Here is a 25,666-nt window from a genome sequence, read left to right as displayed (position 1 = left end):
TTTGGAATAAATTTTAGAATTGTGATTTTTACTCTCACAAGACTTTCAAATTTAACTCGGCATTTTAAAGCTGTGCAGCTGAGGCACAAAATGGATAAATGCATTCGTCTTCTTAAGGGCCTCTGACTTCAATTTTCGATAGTTCCTAAACTGTGTAGAATAGTCTGTTTCTGGTAATTATAGTAGGTATTTAAACTTAACAATATTTCATAAATATGTTTCAGACCCGTCTTACACAGCAAGGTAACCTATAATCAGAGCACAGAAATTACCGTGAATATTTAAAGGCCTTTTATGCCCTCACATGCAGAGCCTAAGAAAAGTCTCACTTTTTAAGTGAGTGGAGATACGGACTGAGTACTTCTTGCCTGCGGTAGGTGCTTGGTAACGTGGGTGAATGGACTCTTCCTTGCACTTGGCAGCGCTGTGCCGTCCTCACTGTGGGAGCAGAATTCTGAAGAATTGAGCAGAGAGGGGGTTTGGGACCCTGCTGAGCGGTTTCTTCCACAAGGGGAATGTACGTCGGGATGGTCCCGGCATGTCTTTCCTGTTTTTCTCCCCCAGCTTCTCCCAAAGGTCGTGGACAAGCAGACCAGTTCAAGAACTCAATAATGCTTTCTGTGTAGGTCGCAAACAACAGTGTCTTTTTCATTTCTCCTGTCAGCAAGCTTATAACAAGTGAAAAAATAGCTCATCATTCTTGAAGCGGTGATGATGGCGGGTCTGTCAGTCTGCTCGTAGAAGGACAGGAGCAAGGGACACATGTATGAGTTAATAAGGAGGAAGGGAAAGAACCGGATCATGAAGGCTTTCGGTCTCCCTCCCTGTCTTCACTTGTAAAGTGTTTCATTTGGAAGTGGTAAATATAAAAAGCCGTTGCTGTGCTTAAGTTTTTTACTTGGGTTAATTTGGAATCTCTTGGTGCCTTTGTCAGGTTTGTCACCCATTTATCACTGCCCCAAACAGGCTGACAGCATGCAGAGCACACAGTGGAGCCCAGCCCCTTTCCAGCCCCACTGCCCGGACACTGGCACACGGCTTGTTAGGGCCTCACCACTGAGTCACAGTGGAGCTTTTTTTTTTTTTTTAAACTGGGGAAGCTGCATGGTCCTGGGGAAGATCTATAGATGCTGACGTGTCAGGGGTCGTCTAGTGTAAAATCAGCCTGCCGCCTCATCTCCCAGACCCTGGGCGGGGGGGGGGGGGGCGGCGGGTAAGCCCCTTCCTCGCCCCCTGAGCTGCCAGCCAGCTGCTTTGTGCCTCTCTCTTAAATATGAATGAATGGCCTCCAGAAAGAAAGAGACCAAAATAAACAGAAGAAAGAACTTGGGGAAAACAGAGATAATGCAGAGAGCAGAAGAAAACTTTAAAGAAATTATACTTAATTCCTCAGAGAAATCAGAAGAGAGAATGGGATGAAGCTTGTCGTTAAAAAAGGGGAGAGACAATCGATATAAGAAAATATAAAATTGGAAATCCGATGAGAAGGGTTAGAGTAAAAGAAATCTCTCAGAAAATAGATCAAAAGGACCAAAAAAGACAAAAGAGTGGGAAATAGATGAAAGACGAGTCAGGGATTAATTCTCAAGGTCCAGTATCCAACTGACAGGCGTTTTCAGAAAGAGAATAGGAAACAGAGGAGGATGCCGTGAATGCAACAGAACAAAAGATGGTTCCTGAGACTGAAGGATTTTCGTCTCCAGATGGGAGAGCCCAGGACAGTAAGGGAAAAGGACCTGCCCCAAGGCACCCCCCTGTGAAATTGCAAAAGATCTTAACCGCTTTCAGAAAGCACACGGAGGATTAAGCATGACAGTGCCATCGGTGTCTCAGCAGTGGCCCTGGAAACTTGAAGGCCTGGAGCATTGCCACTAAAATCCCGAGGAACATAATTCTAACCTGGAATGAGACCCACCACCTGAGCGTGAAATTCGAATTAGAGATGTTTCAGACTCCCAAGGCTCGAGACGGTTTGCTCCCAAGCATCATTCCTGTGAAACTCCTAAAGATTGTACTTGAGCGGCATGAAGAGGGAAGCCAAGAAAGAGGAAGACGTGTGAGTCAGGGAACAGGATCCAGCCAGAAAGAAAGCAGTGAAAGGGGTCCCAGGGAGATGGCAGAGGGAAGCCCTAGCACGGCGACTGAGCAGGCAGCCTGGAGACAGAGGCACGGGAGGCCAGGGTCACCCCTCCCCAGCCAGCTCTTGTATCTTCATTCAGCTGATCTCCTCTCAGGTTTTCTCAGCTGTAAGATGGAGATGATAATGCCACGCCTGGTTTTGGAAGAAGTACAGCCAGTTGCTTTTACACACCTTAGCTTATTTAACCCTTGTAACGATCCCATGAGGCGAATCAGCGTTGTCCCCACTTTGTAGATTAGGTAACTGAGGCCCCGGTGGTTTAAAGGGCTAATCTCTCTCGGGACAGGTCTGAGTCCTTGCCAGCTTTTGGACGTGCGCCTCCAGGTGTGGAAGGGCCCCGCCTGCGTCGCTCCACGTGGTGGAATCCTACTCGAAGTGGCTTGTCCTCAGTTTGAACACGAGCAGCTGCACAGTTAGACAAAAGCAGCCCCTTCATTTCTTGATTTTCCGCAAAACTGAAAGCAGAGCAGGGCCTGGACATTGTGATGGGCACATTGTCACATTGGCCACTGCCCCATGGCTCTGCCACTTTGGGCACATCAGAAATCCCCTCCAGGCCTCGCTGTCCTCCCCCTTCCTACAGGGAGTGACTTCCCCACGGCCGTCACTTCCTGAGCACGCGCGGCGCTGTCAGCACTGTGCACTGGTTCTTCCTCGTTCACTGAGTCCTCCTGTCAGCTGCACGAGATCCCTCACGTTACCTCCGTCTCAGATGGGGCCCGTGGCCGGCAAGGGACAGGTTAGGGGTCACAGCTGGGTCTTAAAACTCCAATCCCATGCTCTTTCCACTGTGGTATTTAAAGGATTTAAGGCCCCTTGTCAACTCCTTGGGGGAAAAAGGGGGCAGAACGGAAGGGAAGGCAATGCCGGGTAAAGTGTAGCATAAAGAGAGATGCCCAGCGGGCCGAACTGCTGCAGCCACGAGCAGCCAGACACCTCAGTCTCCTCACCTTAAAACAGTGTGAGAAAACCATTCCCGCCTCACCGGCCAGCATCAAGGTGACAGGGATAAGCGGGAATTAGAAACCACCCCACAGGTGACATTTCAGTGTCGTTATGGTCGGGTAGCTTACTAAAGCCCGGAAGGCAGTAGCTCTGAGTCCATGTGCATGACTGTAGTTTCTGCTTGTACTTTATGGAGTTAGGGTTTTTGACCCTGTTTCCCAGCAAATACCTTATCTGTGCCCAAATTCATGTTCACCAGGCCGGGCTTTCCAGGCCAGGGCTGGTGTTGAAGGTCTGCAGCTGTAAGGACGCCAAGTGGCTGCTTCTAAGAAGCTGTCGCCGAGAGTGAGTTGATGATAGGAGAATTCTCCTTTTTTGGTATTTTGTATACCATTCTTACTCCTATTTTTGGTCACATCTGTCCTATCTCTTATTTTTAAAGCCTTGCTTTTGCTTTTCCTCAGGCATTCAAAAAACATTTCAGTTCTGCATGGCCAAGACTCTCAATCCTACCTCTTGCCTAGAAAGAATAATAATTACCACCTACCTGCTCTTCAGCATGAAAGATTGTTTATAAAGCAGTTGGACCGTCTGCAAAGAAAGGCCAGCTTAATATAAAGTGAGATTTTGTTACTAAAGGGTGAGATTCTCACCTTCAGAGAGTCTGTGAATTCCTCTGCAGTAATGCAGGATAAAGGGAAAAACAAGGCAGCTCCAGAAATGTAACATGTGTGAAATTAGGCTGGTTATAAAGTCAGGCCAGTCTCCTCGGTTCTTTTCCTCTTACCAGATGGTTGTGAGAATCCTGGAAAGATTTTCCAGGGCCACTTCTGTGTTCAGAAGTGGCCTTTGAATGAACGGTTGCATGAAAGCACATTCCTGAAAGGTCATTTACAGGTATGTCATCTCCGTCTCTGGTTTCAGAGAATCGCTTGTGAGATATGTACTCTTGGTCCATAGAACCTGCTCCAGGTGAGGGCAGGGGCCGGCGGAGGCTCAGCCCAGGACGGAGTTCCAGGGCGAGAGCCGAGAGTGGCCCTGGGGTTGAGGAATTTCACTTCACTCACCCAGAAAGAAGAACCTGAAAGTCCCACTGACCAGCGTGCACAGAAGTCATGTTTTTTTTCGTTTGTTTGTTTTTCCTTTACACAAGTGATTGGAGTTAGAAGACATTATAGCCAAAGAGTGAAGAGCTAGTCAGGTTGTTGAGGAGAGTGTGGCTTTGTCCCTATGATGTGCGCAGGGCCTGGCGGGGAGGCCTGCCCACCTGCTGGTTAGTAATATGGTGGCGCTCTCTTCCCAGCACCGTCTGGTCGGTCGACAGGAGCTGATTCCCCACGTTAATAAAGCTCATCGCGTTGCTTAGCGTAGAGCTCTCTGTAGCAGAGGTCCTCACCCTCAGTGCTCCTGTAAACTTTCTTCTCTTTCCACTTCTTCTATTGAAAATGTCCTATATTTTAAAACGTATTACATTCTTTCTTTTAAAGCATTTTTTAATTGAAGTAGAGTTAACTTAACAATGCTGTGTTAGCTTCAGTTATAGCAAAGTGATTCGGTTATACATATATCTATTCTTTTTCAGATTCTTTTCCGTAGAGTTCCCTGTGCTGTACAGTAGGTCCTTGTTTATCTTATGTATAGCACTGTGTATCTGTTAACCCCCAACTCCTAATCTGTTCCCCGACCCCTACCCCCTGTCACTCTCCCCTCTGTAAGTTTGCTTTCTATGTCTGTGAGTCTGTTTCTGTTTAAAAATGTCTTACATTCTTTCTTATTCAACATGGGCACTGGTCATATTTTATCTTCTGGGGAGGAAGGCTTACCGTTGTTTGGGGCATAAATTAAGGGGCAGCGCTGAAATCTAGAGAAACCCTTGGTGCCTGGTACCTGCGGTGTGGGAGTACCTGCCCCTACGTTGGTGCCAGACCGTCAGCTTTCCCATTTTCAACATTTACTTTTTAATATTTTGACACCCTTCTCCCTGCTAATTGCTGGCTTCTACCGCTCTTGGTGCCTTGTTCCACAGCGCTGTGAGCTGGAGGACGCGATGACCAGCTTGTTAGGCTTGTACGCAGAGCAGGAGTCTGTAAGCTTTGAGTGAGGAGCGCTTGAGGACTGGGCCTTCTCTAGGGGAACAGAGTTCCTGGATGGACCTACTGACAATTACTTTGGACGCCTAGAAATCTGCCACCAGTTGTTTAATCTGGCCTAATGCATGGCTGGAAATGCTCTGAGACTCACAAGGCTTCAACACTGCAAGCTGCTTCCTACACTCAGAGATCCTCGACCAAAATGAAAGCATGTCCTTAGTTTGACCAAAACGACAAAAGCAGTAAGGCTACTGTCAGAGCCCTGTGTTTGGTTGTAGCACAGCCACGGCTGTGTGTAAATTGTACTTTGATACTATTTTTTTTTGGAAAGGCAGTGCCACCTCATTGTAACCGCTGTGGTACACTGGCTCCCTGAGGTCAGAGAAAGTGGGAAAAGCCATGGGGGAGAGGACAGGGTGGGAAAAGCCATGGGGGAGAGGACAGGGTGGGAACAAGGCCTTGGGCCCAGGAGGAGAGCTCAGCTGAGAAGAGTGACTGATCGCCCGCTGAGGGTGGCCCGGCTCTCTGGGCAGCAGGGCAGTAAGCGCTCGTCGCTCCCTCCCGTCTGGGCCACTTTTATTAGGATGCTGTGTGTGCTGGGAAGGCCCCCGGACAAACGCCACGGAGCCCCGAGGGCGCGGCCCCGGAAGGTGGGGCGGTGACTCTCCCGCGGCCTCGGGTGCTTGGGTCCTGGGTGGGTGGGGGTGGGTTGGGGGCCTGGGGGCCACCACAGGGTCCGTCTGCATCTAAGCCCCTGGCAAAGTTTGCGAGCACATTCCTCGCACTTGCCTTTAACAGCTTGTCAAGTGCGTGGAGGACGTGCTGTTATAGGATAATCATTTGAAAGCATTAGCAAATTCAAACCAGGGTTTGTGTTTGTTTTCTTCTGTCACCGTGTATTCTCTTACTTGCTGGCTCTTAAAAGAACAACTGCCACGATGTAGGGCACCTCAAACTTTAAAATCTTTTGCCAAACCCAAGGGATGCTGTGTGGACAGGCTGGAGTAGGGGGTGTGAGTGAAGGCGGAGGGTCCGCCGCACCCGGAAGGCAGAGGAGCAGGAGGGGGGGGGCGGTTGATGAGTGCCGTTGGCCTCGGTGCCGGGACGCCACAGTGACTCTGCCGTGCAGGCAGGGGACAGTACAGTAGCAGAAGGAGAGACGCGCGGCGGGAGTTGCTGCTCCAGGGGCAGGCTGCTGATGGAAGTCGCAAGGGAAGGTTTCTGTGATGGGAGACACTGGCGCCTACTTCTAGGCCCCGGGGGAAGGGGCTGGGGCCTGGAGGAGTTGATGGCCCCGAAGAGAGGGTGCTGGGAGCTGGGGGGCTGGGCGTCCTGGGTCTCCTCCTGTTGGTCATTGGTCATTGGCTCAGCCAGGACTCAGGCCCCTGCCTCCCTGGGACCTGGAGATAAATTCCAGGTCCAGCCTCTCTGGGTGCATTTCCCTTTGGGAATTTCCACTGTTTGTTAGTCATTCCTTAAAATCTAAAACTTGACAAACGACATCAATACCTGTATAGTCCCGAGTCTGGTTTACAGAGCACTTGGACGTAGTTTGTTTCATTTGCCTCCCTAGGGTCCTAGTCTTGCCCTCAGGTGGAGTCATCTGGGCCCTCGTAGAAATGCAGGCTCCCGGGCCCTTGTCCCCTAGGCCTGCTGAAGCAGAATCTCCATTTCCCCAGGGCACGAGTCAGCCCATTAAAGTCTAAGAAGCGTTGCCCTAGAGCAGAGGTCCTCACGGTGCCGTCTGTGGACCGGGAGCCCCAGCAGGACCTGGACCTTGTTAAAAGGCCACACCCACACCTACTTAAAGGTGATTCCCAGCTTCGCGTGCCGGGAGGGTTCCTAGAACCCTCCCTGTTGGGAGCCGTTTCCCAGAGTTCCTGATCCATTCGCATTTCTAATCAGTTCCCTGGTGACACTGACCTCGTTGGTCTGGAACCAGCAACCGCTTCTGACTCCTCCCCTGGGGAGCCTGAGGCCAGGGCTCCAGGGCCTAGCTGAGGACGCAAGTATCCAACCTCGAATTCTCGGAGATTCGAAAAGCTGCTTTCGTTTTCGGTGGGTGGCTTAACTAAGCATTTTAACATCATGTGGGTTTTAGAAGAAGCTGTGGATTGATGAATCCTGGGCCCTTCTGTGCCGGCCCCCGGAAAACGCGGGTTTTCCAGACCGTTGCAGGTAGGCTGCGGTGTGTGGTTTCATCGTCCGTTCTCCAGTGGAAGAGGGTCACTGTTTTCTCTCCACTTAGAACCTGAGAGATCAAAGCTGTGTGACTGCCAGAGACGCAGCGTTAAAGGCAGAAACCAGGCCAGCTGTTTCCCCTCTTTCTTGTGGTGTGAAAGTTGCCAGTGTTTTTGGCAGCTGCCCAGTTTTGATCTTTCAGTTTGTGTTAAACACTCAAGATCTGCATGGGCTCCCCCGTCTCCTTTGATTAAACAAACCATCAGAGTGGCCCTGGTGCCAAAGAACCAGGCCTGGGAGCACGTGTTCACGAGGGCCCCGTGTGAGAGCAAGACCGCGTGTGTGTGCGCGCACGCCGTAGGCCTTGGGCGGTGTTGTCGCCGGCCCCCGGGGAGAACTCACTAAAAATGAAAGTGACCTAGATGGTTTTCCTTTGTAAAGTGTTTCCCTGTACGTCCTGATGTAGATGGCGCCTCCGGTCTCACAGCCTGCCCCGCTCCAGCCGTGGGTCAGGTGTGAGTAGCACTGACCGCTCTGGAGGCCGGTTGCCTATGGCAGTGAAATGATGGGAAGGGCTCTGGCCTCATTCTCAGCTCAGCTGCTGCTTAGTTGTGGGATCTGGGGGCAAAGTGGGTAGTTTAACTCTCCCTCTGTTTCCATTTCTGTAAAATGGGGGTAACACCGACTTCTCAAAGCACTTGTGAGCCTTACATGCGATTAAGTGGCCCTGTGCCATTTAGTGATTTATTCAGGCCGCTTCACCTAGGACCTTCTGCTTCTCCAAAAGATTTTCTGTCTGGATGTTCATTCTTTCAGATAAGCAGCCTTCAGGAAGAACATAGAAAACTGTGCTTTGACCCTGCCAGGTGCCTGCCTCGGGGCCTTTGTGTTAGGAATTCCCTCTGCCGGGAATGCTCTTCCACCAGGCTTTCACGGGGCTAGCTGCCTTGCTTCCTTCATACTCTGCTCCACGTCACCTTCTGAAGAGGCCTTCCTGGTCACCGTTGGAGAGTCCCATCCCACGAGTAATCAGAGCAGCCTTATATGTAAGATTTGTAGTAGCCCCCAAACTGGAAAGAACTCAAAAACCTGTCAGCAGTTGTCTGGATAAGCCAGGTGATGGACAACTGTTCAGCAAGAAACGGGAATGAGCCGTTGATGCAACAGCACGGATGGATCTCAAAGCGAGTGTGAAAGAAGCCGATAAAGAGCAGTGCGTGCTGTAGGATTCCATGTATAGAAAGTCCTAGAAAATGTAGATTATTCTGTGGTGACAGATGCAGATCAGCGGTTGCCTGGGGACCGGAGATTGGGGAGTGAGCAGCTGGGAGGTGGGAATTGCAAAAGGGTGCAAAGAAGCTTCTGGGGGTGATGGGTACATTTCACTGTGTGGATTTGGGCGATGGTTTTGTGGGTGTATGTATGTACTATGACTTATCAAATTGTGCACTTTGAATATGCGCAGGTTATTGTACATCAGTTACACCTTCAGAGATGCTTAAGAATTTTTTTAGGCTACTCGTCTGAAGCATTGCTGTCCACCAGAACTTTTTTTTTTTTTTTTTTTGCGGTACGCGGGCCTCTCACTGTTGTGGCCTCTCCCGTTGTGGAGCACAGGCTCCGGACGCGCAGGCTCAGCGGCCACGGCTCACGGGCCCAGCCGCTCCGCGGCATGTGGGATCCTCCCGGACCGGTGCACGAACCCGTGTCCCCTGCATCGGCAGGCAGACTCTCAACCACCGCGCCACCAGGGAAGCCCCACCAGAACTTTTTGCTTTGATGGAAATGGTCTGCATCTGCTGTATCCAGTATGCGAAGCTGCTCAGCACACGTGGCTCTCGAGCACCTGAAATACGCTAGCGCAACTGAGGAATTCAGTTTCCAACTTGGTTTCATTGTAATCCATTTACATCTGAATGGGCACATGTATCTAGTGTCTGTCATACTGGACTGCACAGGCGTAAAGCCTTCCCTGCTACTATAACACCCCCGGCAGTGCCACCCGCACGCACAATCCTGGGTCTCAGGCTCCAGCTCCTGGAGAAGACTTGAAGCTTCCGCAGGTGCTGGCCGTTTCCCAGGTACATATCCTTGGCTAATGCCGAAGCCTCCGCTAAGAATGCCCTTAATTGAAGCAGTGAGGTCTGAGGTCTTTTTGCAACTCTCCACCCCCTGGCACAGAGGTGCTGCCAGTGCCTATGCCCGCATGAACAGGTGTTTGCCCTTCTTTGAGGTCTTGATTTTACCTCTAACTCTGTGATTGAGCAGCATTTGCCCAAGTTAAAAAGAAAAAAACCCTGCAGATCCCAGTGTTCTGTCTCTGGTTTCTCATAAATTAGGCATATTAAAATAAACTTAATGACACAGGTACATTTCAGGTAAGGCTCTTTGGCCATGTTTTATATATGGTCTTTTAGGAAAAGCTGACTATCCCCAAAGAGGGTTGGACACTATTAAGGGCTTTTGAGGAGAGCCCTGGGAAGACCTGGTCTTTTCTAGACTCATGAGCCTGGAGCTGGGAAGATTCTGCCCAGCAGCTTTTCTGTTTCGAGTCTATCTTCTCTTTGCTGCTCCTTAAAAATAGAGCACTATGATACAAAAATCCTGTCTAGGTTCAGGCTTCTCGACAGATTCCCAGCCAAGGAGAAGGCAGCGCTGGGGTTCCCAGGGGTCAGGCTGGAACCAGGGGTGGAGCTTTGGCTGGATCGGCAGCTGCTGGTAACCGGTGACAGAGCCGAAGGAGCCGCCGAGACACTGACCCTGTGGGCAGCGGGAGCGTCACGGGGAAGGGGGGAAAGATTTTTAGAGTGTATGGCAGTGGCAAAGCTCGCGGGTCAAGGAGTTTTAAGACCCCCTCTCCCCCGCAAAAAATATAATAATAATTAGGAAGACCCATGTGGAAAGATGGCTATTGCCTGGCTATATTCCCCCACCCCTGCCCCATCTCCTGGTCTGTCTTTGTTTGCTAATCATCTATGACATTACGCAGGCTGCTCGCGATCTCTGATAGCCCTGTCTGCCTGTCTCCCCACGAGTGAATCATTCTCCTTCTGAGATTACACACATTGGACTACTTGTCAACTCGTCTTGTCAGACATATCCAGGTGAACCCAGGAAAAGGGAAGACAGCAGGGAGGGCTGTGACTACAGACTGTGTGCCATTGGTATTAGATCCATACTTACTAGCAGCAATTAAGAGTAATAATTTGTATTCAGATCATGCTTGGGGCTTCGAAAAGCCATTTTACTTCATATACTTGTGAAAAGCAAGTCAGAGGATAAGAGAAAGCCCAGTGCTTGCTTGGTGCTAAGGGAAATAGTCTAGTTGGGTGACCCAGGGGTAATTTAATTCTTCCCAGCGATCATAACAGTTTTATTGCTCGTAAATCGAGGCTGCAGCTAATGAGCACAACGTGTGAGCTGGCTGTGGTTTTCATCTCTCACGGCCAGAATGGAGATGGTTCGTTCAGCTGTGGGCCTGAGGCTGCTGGGCGGCCCCAGTACAGGCAGGCAGAGGGAGACCCAGAGCGAGCCCATCCTTCCTGCTGCAGGGCGCTCTTGCTGAGACAGGACATCTGGGCACCAGCCCATGGTTCAGGGCCCAGGCAGAGACGAGGGCCAGTCATTTCCTGGACGCTCACCCTGAGTCAGAACGCTTGTGTGCTGCGCGGGTTCCGTACAAGGGCAGGAAAAGGCAGAGGGCGGGCGGAGGCTGGTGCCAGGAGTGGAGGAGCTTTGTTAGGAAGCCCACTGACGGGGACACTGTGCATGTTTGTAATAATTTCTTTAAAAAAAAAAAAAAAAAAGAAAGCCTTATAAGGTATATTTTATATATCATAAAACTCACCCATTTCAATTCTACAAGCCATTGATTTCTAGTAGCTTTACCAAGTGATGCAACCATCACCTTAAACCAGTTTGGGGACATTTTCTTCCCCCCGGTAAGATCCCTCCTGTCCCCTCACAGTTAATCCCCATTCCCACCCCCAGCCCCAGGCAACCGCCGATCTACTTTCTGTCTCTTTTGCAATCATTTAGCTAATTAGTTTCTGATTAGAGGAGTAGTAGTTTCTTATTTTAGATCACTTGAGTAACCCCCCGGAAAGAGAAATGGATGGAATGGAGGCCAGAATCCCCTTGGTGGGATTCTCTTCCAGCTGCTCTTTTTAGCTCTTATCTTCTGCTGCCCCCGCCGCTCCCCTGGCTGATGTGCTCCCACTTCTCCACTGTTGCTGTGCCTGGACACCCTCCACCGCATCTTGCAAGACGTAATTCTCCCTGTCGTTGAAGGTCTATCTCACATAACCCCAATCAGCAAACGTTTCCCTGGTGTCCAGACTGGAAATAATTTTCTCTTCTCAGAAACTCAGTGGTGTTTTATTTCTGGCTCGTAGAGTTTCCACATGGCACTTTACTTACTTAAATATGTGCTTTGGGGCTTCCCCGGTGGCGCGGTGGTTGAGAGTCCGCCTGCCGATGCAGGGGACACGGGTTCGTGCCCCGGTCCGGGAAGATCCCACATGCCGCAGAGCGGCTGGGCCCGTGAGCCATGGCCGCTGAGCCTGCGCGTCCAGAGCCTGTGCTCCTCAACGGGAGAGGCCACAACGGTGAGAGGCCCGCGTACCGCAAAAACAAAAAAAACCATGCTTTATCTGCCTTATTAAACGGTGAGTTCGCTGAGGTTCTGTCTAATGCACCTTTGTCTCTTAAGCCCTCTTACCCACCCAGTTTCATCTCCTGTCACTCCCTGAGGGCCCCGTGTGCCTCCTTTGTGGCAGTCATCACAGTTTTGACGGCTGTTTAATGTCGTGCTCACCCTGTGTCCAGTGTCCAGAATGAAAGCAGCCTGGCCCAGTGTCTGGATGTCCTTAGGTTTGCACTCTTCGGGATGCCAGAGCTTAGTTTACCTCCTCTTACCTAATACCTGTCGTCACTACCTGAGTTCTTACTTGAATTAAGTAACAAAAAGTCTTTTTTTTTTGGCCTTGCCACACGGCTTGTGAGATTTTAGCTCTCTGACCAGGGATTGAACCCAGCCCCTCGGCAGTGAGAGTGCAGTCTTAACCACTGACCCACTAGGGAAGTCCTGATAACAAGTAGTCTTAAAATAGATGTGTAAACCAAGTTCTGGGTGATGTGCTTCTTCCCTGCTACAGAGGATTTTGTTTTTCTCGCTCATTCATGCATACACTCACACGTAATACACCTCTCATAAAAACATACTAGAGTTCTTCCTAGGAATACAGTTTTTAATCTGCAAGCACCTTATTCTTTTTTCCTCCAACCTCCCATATATCTGGGTCGCTCTGGTGCCATTGGCTCAGCCTCCCACCCTGAGCAGCTCTGACCACTGCCCCTCCCCCCCTTGGGCGGCTCCTGCTGTCTTGCATGTGACTTGTCCAGGGTGGCGCTGCCTTGGCTTCCCTCTGGGCAGCGTTGAGGGCTGACCGGACTGCAGCCATGGCTCTGCGATCAAGTGGATGAAAGGGCAGAGTCTCGCGGCTCAGGAACTGACCAGTCACCTTCTTCCCAAGCCCAGGTCAGCCCGCCTGACTACTTAAAGCTGTAGTCGTTGTTTCTTTCCCCCAGGAGCCGCTGGTATCTGTACAGGGTGAAACATGCTGCATGTGGTGTGTCGTAGACGTTCTGTTTCATTCTTGTGTATATATTTATTCTTCCTCTGAGGTGATAAGCATCATGTTTGGTTTACATTTGTAGCCAGCTTACTGCTGTCTGTAAAATAGGTACTCAGTAAATACATGATGAATGAATTCATGAATTCACACATTAGTTATATGATGTTTAAAGCTATTAATGTATCTCTAGATTCTGTCTCTTATGTATTAGATGCTCAGAAACATGCTTAGGTAACTTGATTCACTCAGCCATTGCCACACTCTGTGTTGAGTGCTGTAGAGAATAGAAAAACTTGAAGCCGCCCCTTGGGATTCGTGGCGTGAGCTTGATAAGACAAATGTAGGGTAGAACCTGTCAAGTCCTTTAAGAAATTTTTTTAAAAAGAAAATATCGGAGGATTTGAAGAGGGAGGGGTCACCTCCTGCTGAGAGGTTGGGGTGTTGTTGGAAAAGGTAGCATCTGAGAAATTCCTGGTGGATGGGAAGGCTTTGAACAGCGGATACTGAGGTGAAACGTGGCAGATGAGGTTGGACTGTGAGGGTCCAGACGCGGGAGTAGGTTTGGTGTTTATCAGGGACACAACGCCAGAGGAATCCAACAACTGCGTAGGAGGGGTTGGGACGGGCAGAGACTGGGTGGCGGTGGCCAGGAGCAGGGGAAGCGGTGCCTCAGTCCAGACAAGGGGCAGTGAGGCCACTGAGGGGCAGGGCGGTGAGAAGGCCAGAGGGAGCTCGTGGGCGAACAGCGGGTCAGAGGGCTGGAGCCCAGGAGGAGAGCGCCGCTAGCAGGGGGTGAGGGGCTGCAGCGGCGGGACAGGGGGCCCGAGGAGGCGGGGGGTGGGTGCGTTCTCGCAGCGGTGGGAACGAGGGGCGCGTGTGGGGACGGAGTCCCCCACGGCTCAGCGGAAGCCCAGGTGTGCTCGCGCCAGGGGTGAGTCACCTGCACGGCCTGTCTCCATCCCTTCCCATCGCCCACGGGACCTCGCCTTAAACTCAGCTTTGCAGTATTTACAGCTTAACTCTCGAGGCTAATCCTAGCACGTCATAGCTGATGACACCGTGCCTCTGCCGGGTGCATGACACACGTTGAGCTGTGTAAGCGCCAGACAGAAGTTACCCCAGAAGGCATTTCTGAAATGACTGACAGTCATTAACAGACCATTTATTTGGCAGGAAAGGTGGTTGGTGCAGGCGTTCTTACACACCTTACCAGTATTTTTCAAGTAACTTTCTTTCTCCGTTTTGAGGTTTCATATCCTGAATAGTGCATGGAAATCAGATCCCATATTGCCCCAAAAGTTGTGCTTGTGGTGGGTCTTCCCAGTCAAGGTAATTCTACTAAAAATAAAATTCTCCTTTGCTCGATTGTAAGAAGGAATGCACAAGGTTCCAAAGTCCTTACTCCTGTCTCTGCCCTTTTGTGGTCCCGTAATTTCGGCACGTGTCACCAAAGTGACACATGCACACAGCCCCAGAAGGCTGCGTGCCACTTGTGCTTACTTAGGGAGAGAGAGCCTGGGGAGGTGAGAAAGTAGAGCCTCAGCTTATTTTCTCACTGGGGAGGGACTCCTGTCGGGTTCAGAAGCTGGGGAGTCTGTGCATCGAGGTTCTTGCTCACTGAAGTTTTGTGTCTTTAAGTTGTGGCTCAAAGCTCAACGACCGGCAGGGACGGGCCTGCTTGGCGTGAGCATGCCCAGGTGTGTCAGGAGGGTCTGGTTCTCTGCATTTAATCTGTGGTGACAACTTGCTAAGCCACCATCTTTTGCCTTCTTGCTCCAGGGAGAATAGGGGACCTTAAGACCACTTGTCCCTCCTTTTCCCTTTCTCATCTGCTTTCCTCTCTCTCGGTTCTTTTCTAGTTCTCTCTCAACATCCACTCATACACGTTCTCAGGAGACAGAAGCCCCCTTCGTTCTGTTTTTCCTTTTAGTCTCCCCTGTTGGGGGCTGTGCTAGGGAGATTGGGGGCTCTGGGCCCCCAGAACTGACCAAAGCCCAGCCCCAGGGCATCAGATGGAGCCATGAGTGAGAATAGGAGGTGTTTGGGCTTCTCTTCCTGTATCTTTAAAGTGCTTCTGTCATTGATTTTTTTTTCTTTGTTGTAATGATTATCTTTCCACAGACTTCAGAGCCCAGTAATAGAAGGTTATTATTGTTGTGAAATATAGACAAATGTAGACTTTTCATTAGTTATATATTCATTTGTAAGGTAAAATCGTTACTTACAGAGAATGTAAGAATGAATAAGGCTGCCATACTTGTGCTGGTCAGGTTTTAGGGAAGTTTAATTATCACCGTGTGTTCTCTAACCTCCTTGCTGTCCTTACTTTAGATTAAAAAGGAAATGGAATAAGGATATTTTTTTCTGTTTTTGTTTTTTAGATTCAGAATATGAACAACATAATCTCCTTCCCTCTGGACAGTTTGCTGAAGGGGGACCTAAAAGGAGTGAAAGGGGTATGACACGAAGAGTCCTGTCACGGGGGGCGGCTTTCATAGGACGTGGAGTCGCGTCACGCTGGCCAGTCGGGGCAGCCACGGCCTCGAGCCTTCTTCCTGGGACGGCGGGGTGGCGCCGTACTGCCTTGGGCTCCCTTGACTGCCCATCGTGGCACCACCACCTTTCGGCCCTAACAGTGGTGACCCGTGGCCTTTCTGGCTGTCCTGCTGGTGCTCCTGATGTGGAAGGGAAAGAAACAGCTCTTCTGGAAACTGTCAACGACTTTTGGGTTCTGCCGGTTGAGCAGGGAACCCTGTGTGAAGTCTGGTTTTTCCAGCTAGCGTGTCACTGATTGAGCCCTGGGAGAGGATCCTTGCAGGGTGGTTTCCTGGAGGGAGAATGGGCACCAGCAAGGCCTGAGCCGCCTTTATTTTTCTGTCCTGCAAAGGATGCTCGTTGTTGAGGCCTCGCCTTGCCTCGTACAAACACTTGAGCCGTGAACTGTTTTCCCTGGCACGTGCGTGGGGACAGTCAGGGTCGAGTGCTGTGTGGGCACCAGGCACTGAGCAGAAAGTTGCTCTCACATGTCATTGGCCCAGACAGGTGTGTGATGGGAAAGAGAGGCAATCGTGCCCCAGTTCTTAGGCGACCGAGTGCTCTGACGGGATCCGCACGTGATCCCCGGCGGCCTCTGGCACATCCAGAAGCCCAGCCGATTACGGGGGCCTCTGCAGGGGCAGAAGTGCCAGGAGAGCTGTTGGGGCAAGGAGTCTGGGCCCGGGGAGCCGTTAGGACACGGAGGAACACTGCTCAGCATCCCCTGGGGGCCCGGAGAACACGTCCGGCAAGAACCAGGAAAGCGGGAGGGAAGGGCACACAAAGCAGAGGGGAAACCATGCCAGTCTGCAGCAGCATGACGTGGCCCTGCAAGGGGATGCCAGTCTGCAGCAGCATGACGCGGCCCTGCAAGGGGCCCTGGGTCGGCGGCGCTGCACAGTGGGACGTGAGGCTTACGGGGTGGGCAGACGCCTTCCTGGAGGCTTTAGGTGCCAGGCTGTGGAGCTTAGGCCTTGTCAGAGGCCAAAGAAGAGTCAAAAAAAGAAAAAAAAATCCCCACAACAAAGGGGTTTTCTCTTCTAAAAGACCCCTGTTAAAGGGAGCATAAATAGGTGGGAACCAAATTTGATAGAATTTCTAATGGCTCAGTATATTTTTGAGTCAGGCTTTATCAGAGAATATGAGGTCCTGAGTTCCAGGCAGAATTGTGGAGAAGGTGAATGGCTTTTATATTCTTGTTTTGGGGTCCAGATCAGGGGTACATGTGTTGAGGAGATTCCTATATTAATAGAAAAAAATCAGAGTCCCTTTCTTTTAGAGAGATATACTAAAATACTTGAAGATTAAATGTTATGTCTTTCCAGGTTTAATTTCAGAATAATCTCAGGACAGGGGGCGGGGTATAAGTGAAACAGGATGGGCTGTGAGTTGATACTTGCTATAGCTAGCTGACAGGTACGTTATATAATTCTCTCCACCTTTGTCTGTGTGCATTTGGTATATTCTATAATAAAAATTTCTTAAAGAGAAAGAAAACTAAATGCTACCGCTAGTCTGATTAAAAGCCTGTGCTCTAAGCTCTCCATTTATCCTGGGATCACATACGTCATTTATTGCGGAAATTAATACTCTTCAGGGCTAGTCTAGGGATAAGTTTATTTTGTCCAGAAATTAATGATTAGTCCTGCTTAATTTATGCCTCTCTGTTTACAGGATCTGAAAAAGCCTTTTGATAAAGCTTGGAAGGACTATGAAACAAAAATGTGAGTATTTTCATTTAAAAAAGTAAGCGTAGGTAATTTGAGATTTTAATTTTAAATCGAGCCTTTATTGCTTAAAGGTATTGTCTAAATAAACCTTAATCCAGGAAAGAATTCGCGCAAAACTGTGTTGCTGTGGTTTGTTGTGATACCAGATGCTTTCGTACCGGATGTCCACGTTCATGATGTCAACCTCTTTAAACTGTTTTTTCCTCATCCCTCCTCTTATGTCCTAATGGCTACAGAATGTTATTTTCAGGAACGTTAATTGGCTTCTACTGGTTGACTTCAGGCACTTGTTGTAACATTTCTAATCACAGTTTCTCATTTCCTGGAGTGGAGAGGATTGAGCTAGCTAGAATTGGGCTAGCGATTGTGGGAATGATGATTTCAATTATTTTAAATACTTGAGAAATAGAAAATATTTTTAAATGCCTCATGCTTGCTTTGTAATTGCTGTGCATTGAGTAATAGAGTTTTCTCAGTGGAATTAGAAACTTTTATATGAAGCCATCTGGTAAAGTGGGACACGATAAGAAGAAAGCCTTTTCAGATGTAACTACACGTATTTAATTGGGTTTGTTTGTTTTTACCAGCCTTGGGTCTCTATTCAGAGCTGAAGGATCACCAAGGAATCCCAAACCTTTGGTACTCATCCCATCCTGGAAATCTTAAGTTCCCATACTCCAAATTCCAGAGTCTCACTAATGGCACACATTCGTATGTAAGCACAGATAGAGTATTAAACCAGAATGTTTTGAAGGTCGGCTCAACCCAGAGAGGCTCCAGACTCGCTATCCCGGGCTCATTAGCATCCTGCATCTGTGTGTGAGTTCAGTGCAGTGAATAAGGAAAGGGTCCACGTTCCTGCTTTACAGGTGGGAAACCTGGGCTTGGTACTTGCTGCTGGTCACCCACGAGAAGCTAGTTGAGCCAAGGGCAGGACATGGATTTGCCGACTTCATTGAGCTGCCGTCGCTGCTGCCCTCGAGGGCCTTAGAGGAAATGCTTCTGTGCATTTCTGAACCAGGGACAGGAGAGGGTCCCTGAAGAGGGTTGCCTGAGAGAGTCTTCTCCTTCTGAAAGGAAAAGGTTTGAAAGAGGAATGAGATCAAATTCTGTAAAATCAAGACACACGTAGATAAGGTGAGGACAGAGGTACTCACAAAATCCCAGAATTGGAGAACGAAGGAGCAGCACCCTTTAAAACTCAGAGTAATTCTGGGGTAAATTAAAAAATTAGCTCTACCCCTTTACACGTAAGATTGATTTTTCCTGAGAGGCCCTGTGATATGCAACAAACAGCTTTAAGACGCCTTTACAGTTCCTGGCCTGTCCTTCCATACCTGATCATTACAAGAGTGACCGACATCTGGACCATGTCTTGATCCCTTTGCGGTGGCGTCAGGGGAGGCTTGGAGTTGTGTGATTGTCCCCGGGGCCCTCCAGTCACGCTGCCTCCCTGGTGCATGAGCCCCTTTAACAACATCCTCACCAAACGGTCACCTTTTCTTTACGTTCTTAACTCACCCAGTCAAGTCACTGCGGGTCTACTGTGTGCCCAGTGCTGTGCTTCAAGATAAAGAACAAGGATTAGAAACTACATTTCTCACCTCTTCCTAAATACCCCCTCCCCAAATGATGGGGCCTCTGGACCCAGAGGAACCCATTTCGTGTTGAACAGCTTCCTAAGACACGCTGCCTGCGTTGTGTAGTGTCTGCCTTGGGGCTCTGCAGGAAAAGTCTGCACCCTCCTCTTCATGGCACCCTTTATATTTTTGAGTGCTTTCTGTGGCTTTTGTTTAGCCTCCTTTTGTCCAGGATAAAAATCCAGTTACTAGTCCAAGCCCTTACTAACCGATGTGACGCATGGCTGCCTCACCCTGGTCACCTGTCTCGGGATGCACTCCGGGGGTCAGCTGGTACCCTGACCCACACACTGGACTCGAGCACAGGCGAGCATGAGAGAGACGTGGAAAGGGGAACGAAGCTTAAAAACGGGAAAGGTCACTTGTTTTCTTCTGTGATGATGGGCACTGTCCTAGTCGAGTTGCTTTGGAAGCATTTCTTGGGTCGATACTCAACAGAAAGGGCCAAGGTTGACATGTTTATGACGAAACGCTTTTTCCTTTCCAGTGAGTTCGAGGCTGTCCTGTTCTGGAAAGGCTCGGCGAGCATTTGTGTCCAGGGTGGGTGTCGGGATCACAGCGGGGCGCTCTCCAGTCTGGAGGTGTCTTGATTGAGTCTCACTTTTTCCACACATAGAACCAAGATAGAAAAGGAGAAGAAGGAGCATGCCAAGCTGCACGGGATGATCCGCACGGAGATCAGCGGGGCTGAGATCGCAGAGGAGATGGAGAAGGAGCGGCGGTTCTTCCAGCTGCAGATGTGCGAGGTACGTCCGCCAGGCGCTTCAGGCAATGCCAGGTGCACTGCTGGACCCTGCCGCCCAGTTTCTGTCGTTCAGGGGGCCTGGGGCTCCTGGAGGGTAGGGCTAGACTAGCCCAGCTCCAGCCTTTCTGAAGGAGCGACTCACTTGAAAGCGGGTTCTTTCTGTCTCCACACGCGCACACTCGCCCCCGCTGTGGTGTTCTTAAGGAGGTGCCGGGGGCGGGGTGGTGAGGCCCCAGCCGTGGTCCCCTCTATGAGTGTGAGAGCCTCTGCAAGTGCGTGCCCCCAGGCTCCGCCTGCTCGGGTGGGGACGTTCCCCAAGGCCAGAGGCCCAGGCACCCTGGGGAGGTCCCCTGTCCTGCTCCACCGGCGGCCCAAGTCCTCCCCTCGGGGAGGGGAGAATAGCAGGACTGACGTTCAGAACATTTCTCTGCTGGAGGCTCAGGGGTGGAAAATATCGAAGACCAATCACGCAGGCCTTTGCTTCCAGCCTTTTTTTATACCTTGCTTGGGGGTCTGTTTGCGGAAACAGTTTACCCCTCGGCCTGAGGGTTCGCTCCTCCAGGCGGTGGCAGTGAAGCGTGAGCGTGGTGGCATTTGTGTTCCCTCCTGTAGCCAGGCAGACTTACGTTTTGAGTGTCCACAATGCAGGGGTGATACTTGTGACAGGTGTTGAAACTGGGTTCAGCCAGCTCTCGATTCCCTGTAAGCAGTCCACAGCAGAGCTCATCAAAAGGCACTTTTTGATTTTAGAACGTTTGTTAATTTGTTAATTACAGTAGGAGCCTAGTCGTTTTAGATGTATGCCTTAGGAGTATATTAAAATGCGTTTCTATTCCCAGAACAAACTCTTAAGTGGTCAGCAGAGGGGAATCAGTCCCAGGGATCGGGGATATCTGTCTGGTATTAGTACAGCCACTCCGGCTCTCTTTTGGTTTCTATTTGCATGGGATTTCTTTCTCCAGCCTTTTACTTACAACTTATGTGTATCTTTGGATCTACAGTGTGTTTCCTGTAGACAATCTATATTTGGATCATGTTTTTTTATCCAGTCTGACAGTCTCTGCCTTCTGATGGGGTTGTTTAGTCATTCACATGATGTTACTGTTGATGTGGTTGGGTTTATACCTGCTCTTTTACTTTTTTGTTTCTTATGTCTTTTTTGTTCCTCTGTCCCTCCTTTGCTTTGTTTTTCATTATGTGACTTTTTTTTTTTTTTTTTTTTTTTTTTGCGGTACGCGGGCCTCTCACTGTTGTGGCCTCTCCCGTTGCGGAGCACAGGCTCCTGACGCGCAGGCTCGGAGGCCATGGCCCACGGGGCTCAGCCGCTCCGCGGCATGTGGGATCTTCCCGGACCGGGACACGAACCCGCGTCCCCTGCATCGGCAGGCGGACTCTCAACCACTGCGCCACCAGGGAAGCCCCATTACGTGACTTTTTAGAAAGTTAACTAAGCTCAGAGTGTTATTGTAGATAGGAGAGTGGATGCTTCTATACACGTGCTGTTTTATAAACAGACATCACATATAATACCTGCCCGACCCGTTTCACACAGTGTTGGAGAGATCATCCCGGGCGATAGAGACAGGGACGAAGAAACCGCTGTGTGTTATACAGACACGGTATTGCTCTTATTGACTCGAGGTAAAATTAAGTAGTGGTGTTTCACAGAGAGTGGGTTTGGGAAGGGTGTGTGTGTGAGTTCAGGATGAGCTCTCTTTTTGCCTAGTGAGGAGGAAAGCTATTGACGTAAACTCTGCAGGACTGCTTGTTAAAGTATGTTTAGTGACTGAGAGACTCAGCCAGCGTGTTAGTGTCATACCCTTGAGGTGAGGGTGCGGGTTCCATCCTCAGCTCTGTCATTGCTTTCTGGGACATGCACTCAGCACTGGGCTCTTTTCCTCGTCTGGGTGAATGGGTTGTGTGGACTGGTCAAATAGGTTATTTTATTGGAAAAACGCTATCTACCCGACGCCTCTAAGTCACACACGTGAGTCTTCTGTTGGGTGGGTCCCCAAGTGGCCGTCGGGCCCCAGTCTGTGCCGAGCATCACGGGGCCCCTGCGGTTGGTGGGGTCTGGCACTCTTTGCAGGCACAGAAGCAGAGGTGGGCTGACCGGGCACTGAGGTTGGAGTTTACAGAGGAGCACACATCTGATGAAGCCTGTACACACTGACCAGACACACCTGGGCTGGAAGGAAAGAGCATCCGAAAAGCAGTCCCTGAGAACCCAACCCCTCAGAGTGAACAGATTGCTGCAGTTAAAATCATTTAAAAATTGTTCAACCATTTCTTCAAACTGAAGTTCTCAAGTTTTGTAAACGTTTGATGTTGTTTAGCTGTTTAAAGTTTTAGTTGCGTGGTATCTAATGTAGAAAAGTGACTTCCAGGTGTTTGTTTTAAAGCTGTGGAACTTTTTCTTCAAAATGAATCTTATAAAGACAGTCAGTATGCCAGATAGATAATACAGAGCTTCCGTGAATTGAGAACGTATGAGAGATCCGCTCTCGCTTTTTTATGATTATAAAAATAAGTGCTTTAAAAAATTGGCCAGTATATATGTGTGTGTATGTATATATGTGTATATATATAAAAGAAATTAAAAATCACCACAGATTTTACTTACCAAAAGATTACCGCTTTGACATTTAGCTAAACATCTTTCAGATATCCCTGTTATACGTACATACGGACAATTTGTATAAACAGGATCATTCTCCACTGCTGCTTTGTAACCTGATTATTTTCACTCACTAGTGTGCCTCGGACATCTTTCCATGTCAGGAAGTCTCTGCTTTATTGGCTTAATGGCTACATAGCCCTTCTCTCTGTGGATGTACCACACTTTAATTCCCCATTCATTACATTTAGGTTGTTGCCACTTTTCACTTTTACAAACAAGTCTGCAACGAACCTTCTTTCTATTCATCTTTGTAAACTTTTATGATTATCTTCTCAGAATAAGTTCCCGTCAGTAGAATTTCTGGGTCAAAGGGTACGTGCATTTTATCGTTTGACGCATGGCCAAGCATCTTATTAACCATTTAACCATTTTGATACATTGCCAGACATCTTATTTAATTAACAGAGAATAAGTTATCAGAAAGGAGGGAGATGAGGACGTAAAGGCAAAAGGCAGTGGCAGTTGACGTAGTTACCGTTTCAGCTTCCCTCTTCCAGCTGGGCTGCCGGCTGACCTGGGAGGCCACTTGAACGCAAGTTTCCCAGGTTACAGCTGAGATGCCTGTGGTCAGCAGGGGTCAGCAGCTCTTTCGGGGGCATTCGATCTTAGAGGCAACGCATTCTCAGAGTTGTTGACACCCTATTTCAGCAGTGGAAGGGACAGGGAATTTATGGAGTCTTTGTTCTATAAACTTTTAGCAAAGAACAAGTGTATTTCCGGATGCTTGTTTTGTAGATCTCTGGGGCTTTCTGATGTCTTAGTGGTCGTTAATGAAGTCTCCAAGTTAAAAATGGCTTTAATTTATTTGAATTTAAAATTCTTTTTTTTTTTTTAAACAATCACGATGTTTTTTTAAAAGTGTCAGGGAAGTGTTTTAGTATTAGAGACATGGAGACAAAGTCTCAACTACAGAAGACTAGCAGTTAGTGTTTAAACGATGACCTGCCTAAAGAAAGGGACCTGGGACAGAGTATGTGGACAGCAGTGTTTGAGATGGGTAGAATCCCCTTCATTCACACTGTCATTCTTCCACACAACTAGGGCAAAAATTTCTCCTAGCTGGTTAAGAATGTTTTATTACTGGAAGTTCTTGGCACTTAAAGTTAAGCATTTACTTACCTGTATGTGAGATAATTCATGTGGCACCAAACTGAAAGAAACATTTAGTTATCGCATTCAAAAAGCATTAAGCATCTACCATGAGCCCTACGCGTCGTACAAGATGTCAGAGAAGTAGAAGAGGTGATCTGTCCTCAGAGGCTCACGTTCAGCTCATATTCTGCTTCTATCTATGACATTTCCTGTTTTGTTTTGTTTTTTAACAGTATCTGCTGAAGGTCAATGAAATTAAGATTAAAAAGGGAGTGGATTTACTTCAGAATCTGATCAAATATTTTCATGCCCAATGCAAGTAAGTTCTTTTTCTTTGTTATGATGGTATTTCAGATGTTTCTTTCTTTATGGCAACTTCTGGGAGATCTGTAGTATTGTGTTGTGGAAAGTAAACACTTATTTAAAACTCTGTAGTAAAAGGAATGAAACAGTGATGCAGGCTACAACACAGATGAACCTTGAAAACGTGTGAAGTGAAAGAAGCCAGAAATAAAAGACCACGTACTGGATGGTTCCATTTATTTGAAAGGTCGGGAATAGGCAGGTCCACAGAGGTGGAAAGCAGATTGGTGACTGCCAGGGCTTGAGGCAAGGGGGCAGGGGGGCGTTACTGCCAGCGGGCACAGGGTCTCTTTTTGGGGTCACGAAAATATCCTGGAATTAGATAGGGCTGATGGTTACGCAGCTTTGTGAATAAATATACTAAAAACCACGGAACTGTACACTTTAAAAGGGTGGATTTTATGGTTTGAGTTCTATATCTCAAAAACTAAAAGTAATGTAAAAATCTACATTATCGAATATACTTATTTTTGCTTTTTTCGTAAAGTGGCAAACTAGTTTGATTCTCGGATGTTCTTTATTTGTTAAAAGAGAAATGAGATGGTCTTAATGCAGTGTCCTAAATTAAAAGAATACTTTCATGTATTACTTATCATATAACACAAATGACAGTACTGAGCAGAGGAGGCTGTGTGTGGAAGCGGAGGAGGACCTTGCAGGTCTGGGAGCCGCTCGTGTGCTCAACTTCACCGCGTCCGTCAGCCCTTCACAACCCGGGCCTCGCCTCCTGGCCTCGTTGTTGTCTTCCCCTGTCCTCATCCTGCTTCTCCTCCCTGACCCCCCCCCCCCCCCCCCCCTTCGCCTCTGTAAACAGGCCTCGGGCTCGTTCACTGCCTTTGTTGAGCGTGTGCCACGCCTCGGGCACGTCTGAGACGCTGGAGGTAGAGTAATGTACGCCTCAGGCACAGCTCCTGCTGGATCAGGTCGGGGAGTTGGACTTAGGCAAACACACTTCTAACTGCACGGTTAACAAAGTGTTCTGAAGTACGGGAGTCTAAGAAAGAATAGAGTAGAAGAATATAATTCAGATTAAGGTTGAGGGCAGAGATGTTGTGTCTTTCTTCTGTTTCGTTCCTTGCTGTGTGTTCCAGAAGCCAGAACACAGTACCTGGCCCACAGTGGGTGTTCAAATTCTTCTTGAATTCGCTGCAGGCCTCTCTGAGGGACATGTATTCATGTATTCTGAGGTCTGAAGGGTGATTGGGAGGCAGCAGGTAAGGAACGGGGGAAGAACATTCCAGGCAAAGTCAAGGTCTTGAGGCAGTAGGAAGGCCAGTGTGACCTAAGCATAGTGAAGGAAATGACGCTGCCTAGGAAAGCCTGGGGTGGGGACGGCTTGGAGGTCCGGTTAACGGCGTCCGATTCTTATCCCAGACGTACTGGGAAGCTCTCAAAGTTTCAAGCAGAGGATTCATTCAGCAAGGAGTGCTTGAGCTCCTACTGCGTGCCAGGTGGTGCAGCATGAAGGAAACCAGCCTCCTACCTGCATGGACCTTCAGGTGGGGTGGGGAGACCGCAAGCGCACAGACAGGTATGTGACAGAGATTCGGGGCCTGGCTGTGGCTGTGGCTGTGCAGAGGCAGCAGTGTGACGAGAAGAGGGTGTGCTGGCTGGGGACGGAAGTTCCGTTCCGTTTCTGTTTCAGCAGGTTACTGTGTGTGTTGAGAAGGATCCAGATGGGGACGAGCAGGTGTGCGACCACTTAGGCCTGCAGGTTGTGTCCGAGGGCACTCGGAGCCACAGCGCCTGGGCGCAGACTGCGACAGTACAGGGAGGGGTGCGGGGCAACGGGGACATCTTTGAGGGTGTTACTGCCACACGCATCCACTTGCCTTTCCCCTTAACAGGCTGTGCCCCACGCTGATGCCCCCTTACACACGGTGCCCCCT

At 49.2% G+C, this 25,666-nt stretch overlaps 1 protein-coding gene across 6 annotated transcripts in view; it reads left to right on the top strand.

The window, feature by feature from the left end:
- The window catches only part of ASAP2 (ArfGAP with SH3 domain, ankyrin repeat and PH domain 2), a 156,522-nt gene that overhangs the window by 72,689 nt on the left and 58,167 nt on the right, over positions 1–25,666 (top strand). For all 6 annotated transcript variants that reach the window (XR_003795003.1, XM_029232706.1, XM_029232703.1 and 3 more), the window contains exons 4-7: positions 15,374–15,448; positions 17,202–17,251; positions 19,514–19,643; positions 23,648–23,733. Coding sequence is in view for 5 of the 6 variants with exons in the window: in XM_029232706.1 (XP_029088539.1) it covers positions 15,374–15,448; positions 17,202–17,251; positions 19,514–19,643; positions 23,648–23,733 (341 nt within the window). In the remaining variant the exon portion in view is untranslated. The remainder of the gene's footprint in view (positions 1–15,373; positions 15,449–17,201; positions 17,252–19,513; positions 19,644–23,647; positions 23,734–25,666) is intronic.

Source organism: Monodon monoceros, unplaced genomic scaffold (genome assembly GCF_005190385.1).
Source record: "Monodon monoceros isolate NGI ecotype Baffin Bay Population unplaced genomic scaffold, NGI_Narwhal_1 Super_Scaffold_19, whole genome shotgun sequence".
Taxonomy (NCBI): Eukaryota; Metazoa; Chordata; class Mammalia; order Artiodactyla; family Monodontidae; genus Monodon; species Monodon monoceros.
Note: the sequence above shows the minus strand (reverse complement) of the source record. Positions and strands in the feature narration are given on the sequence as shown.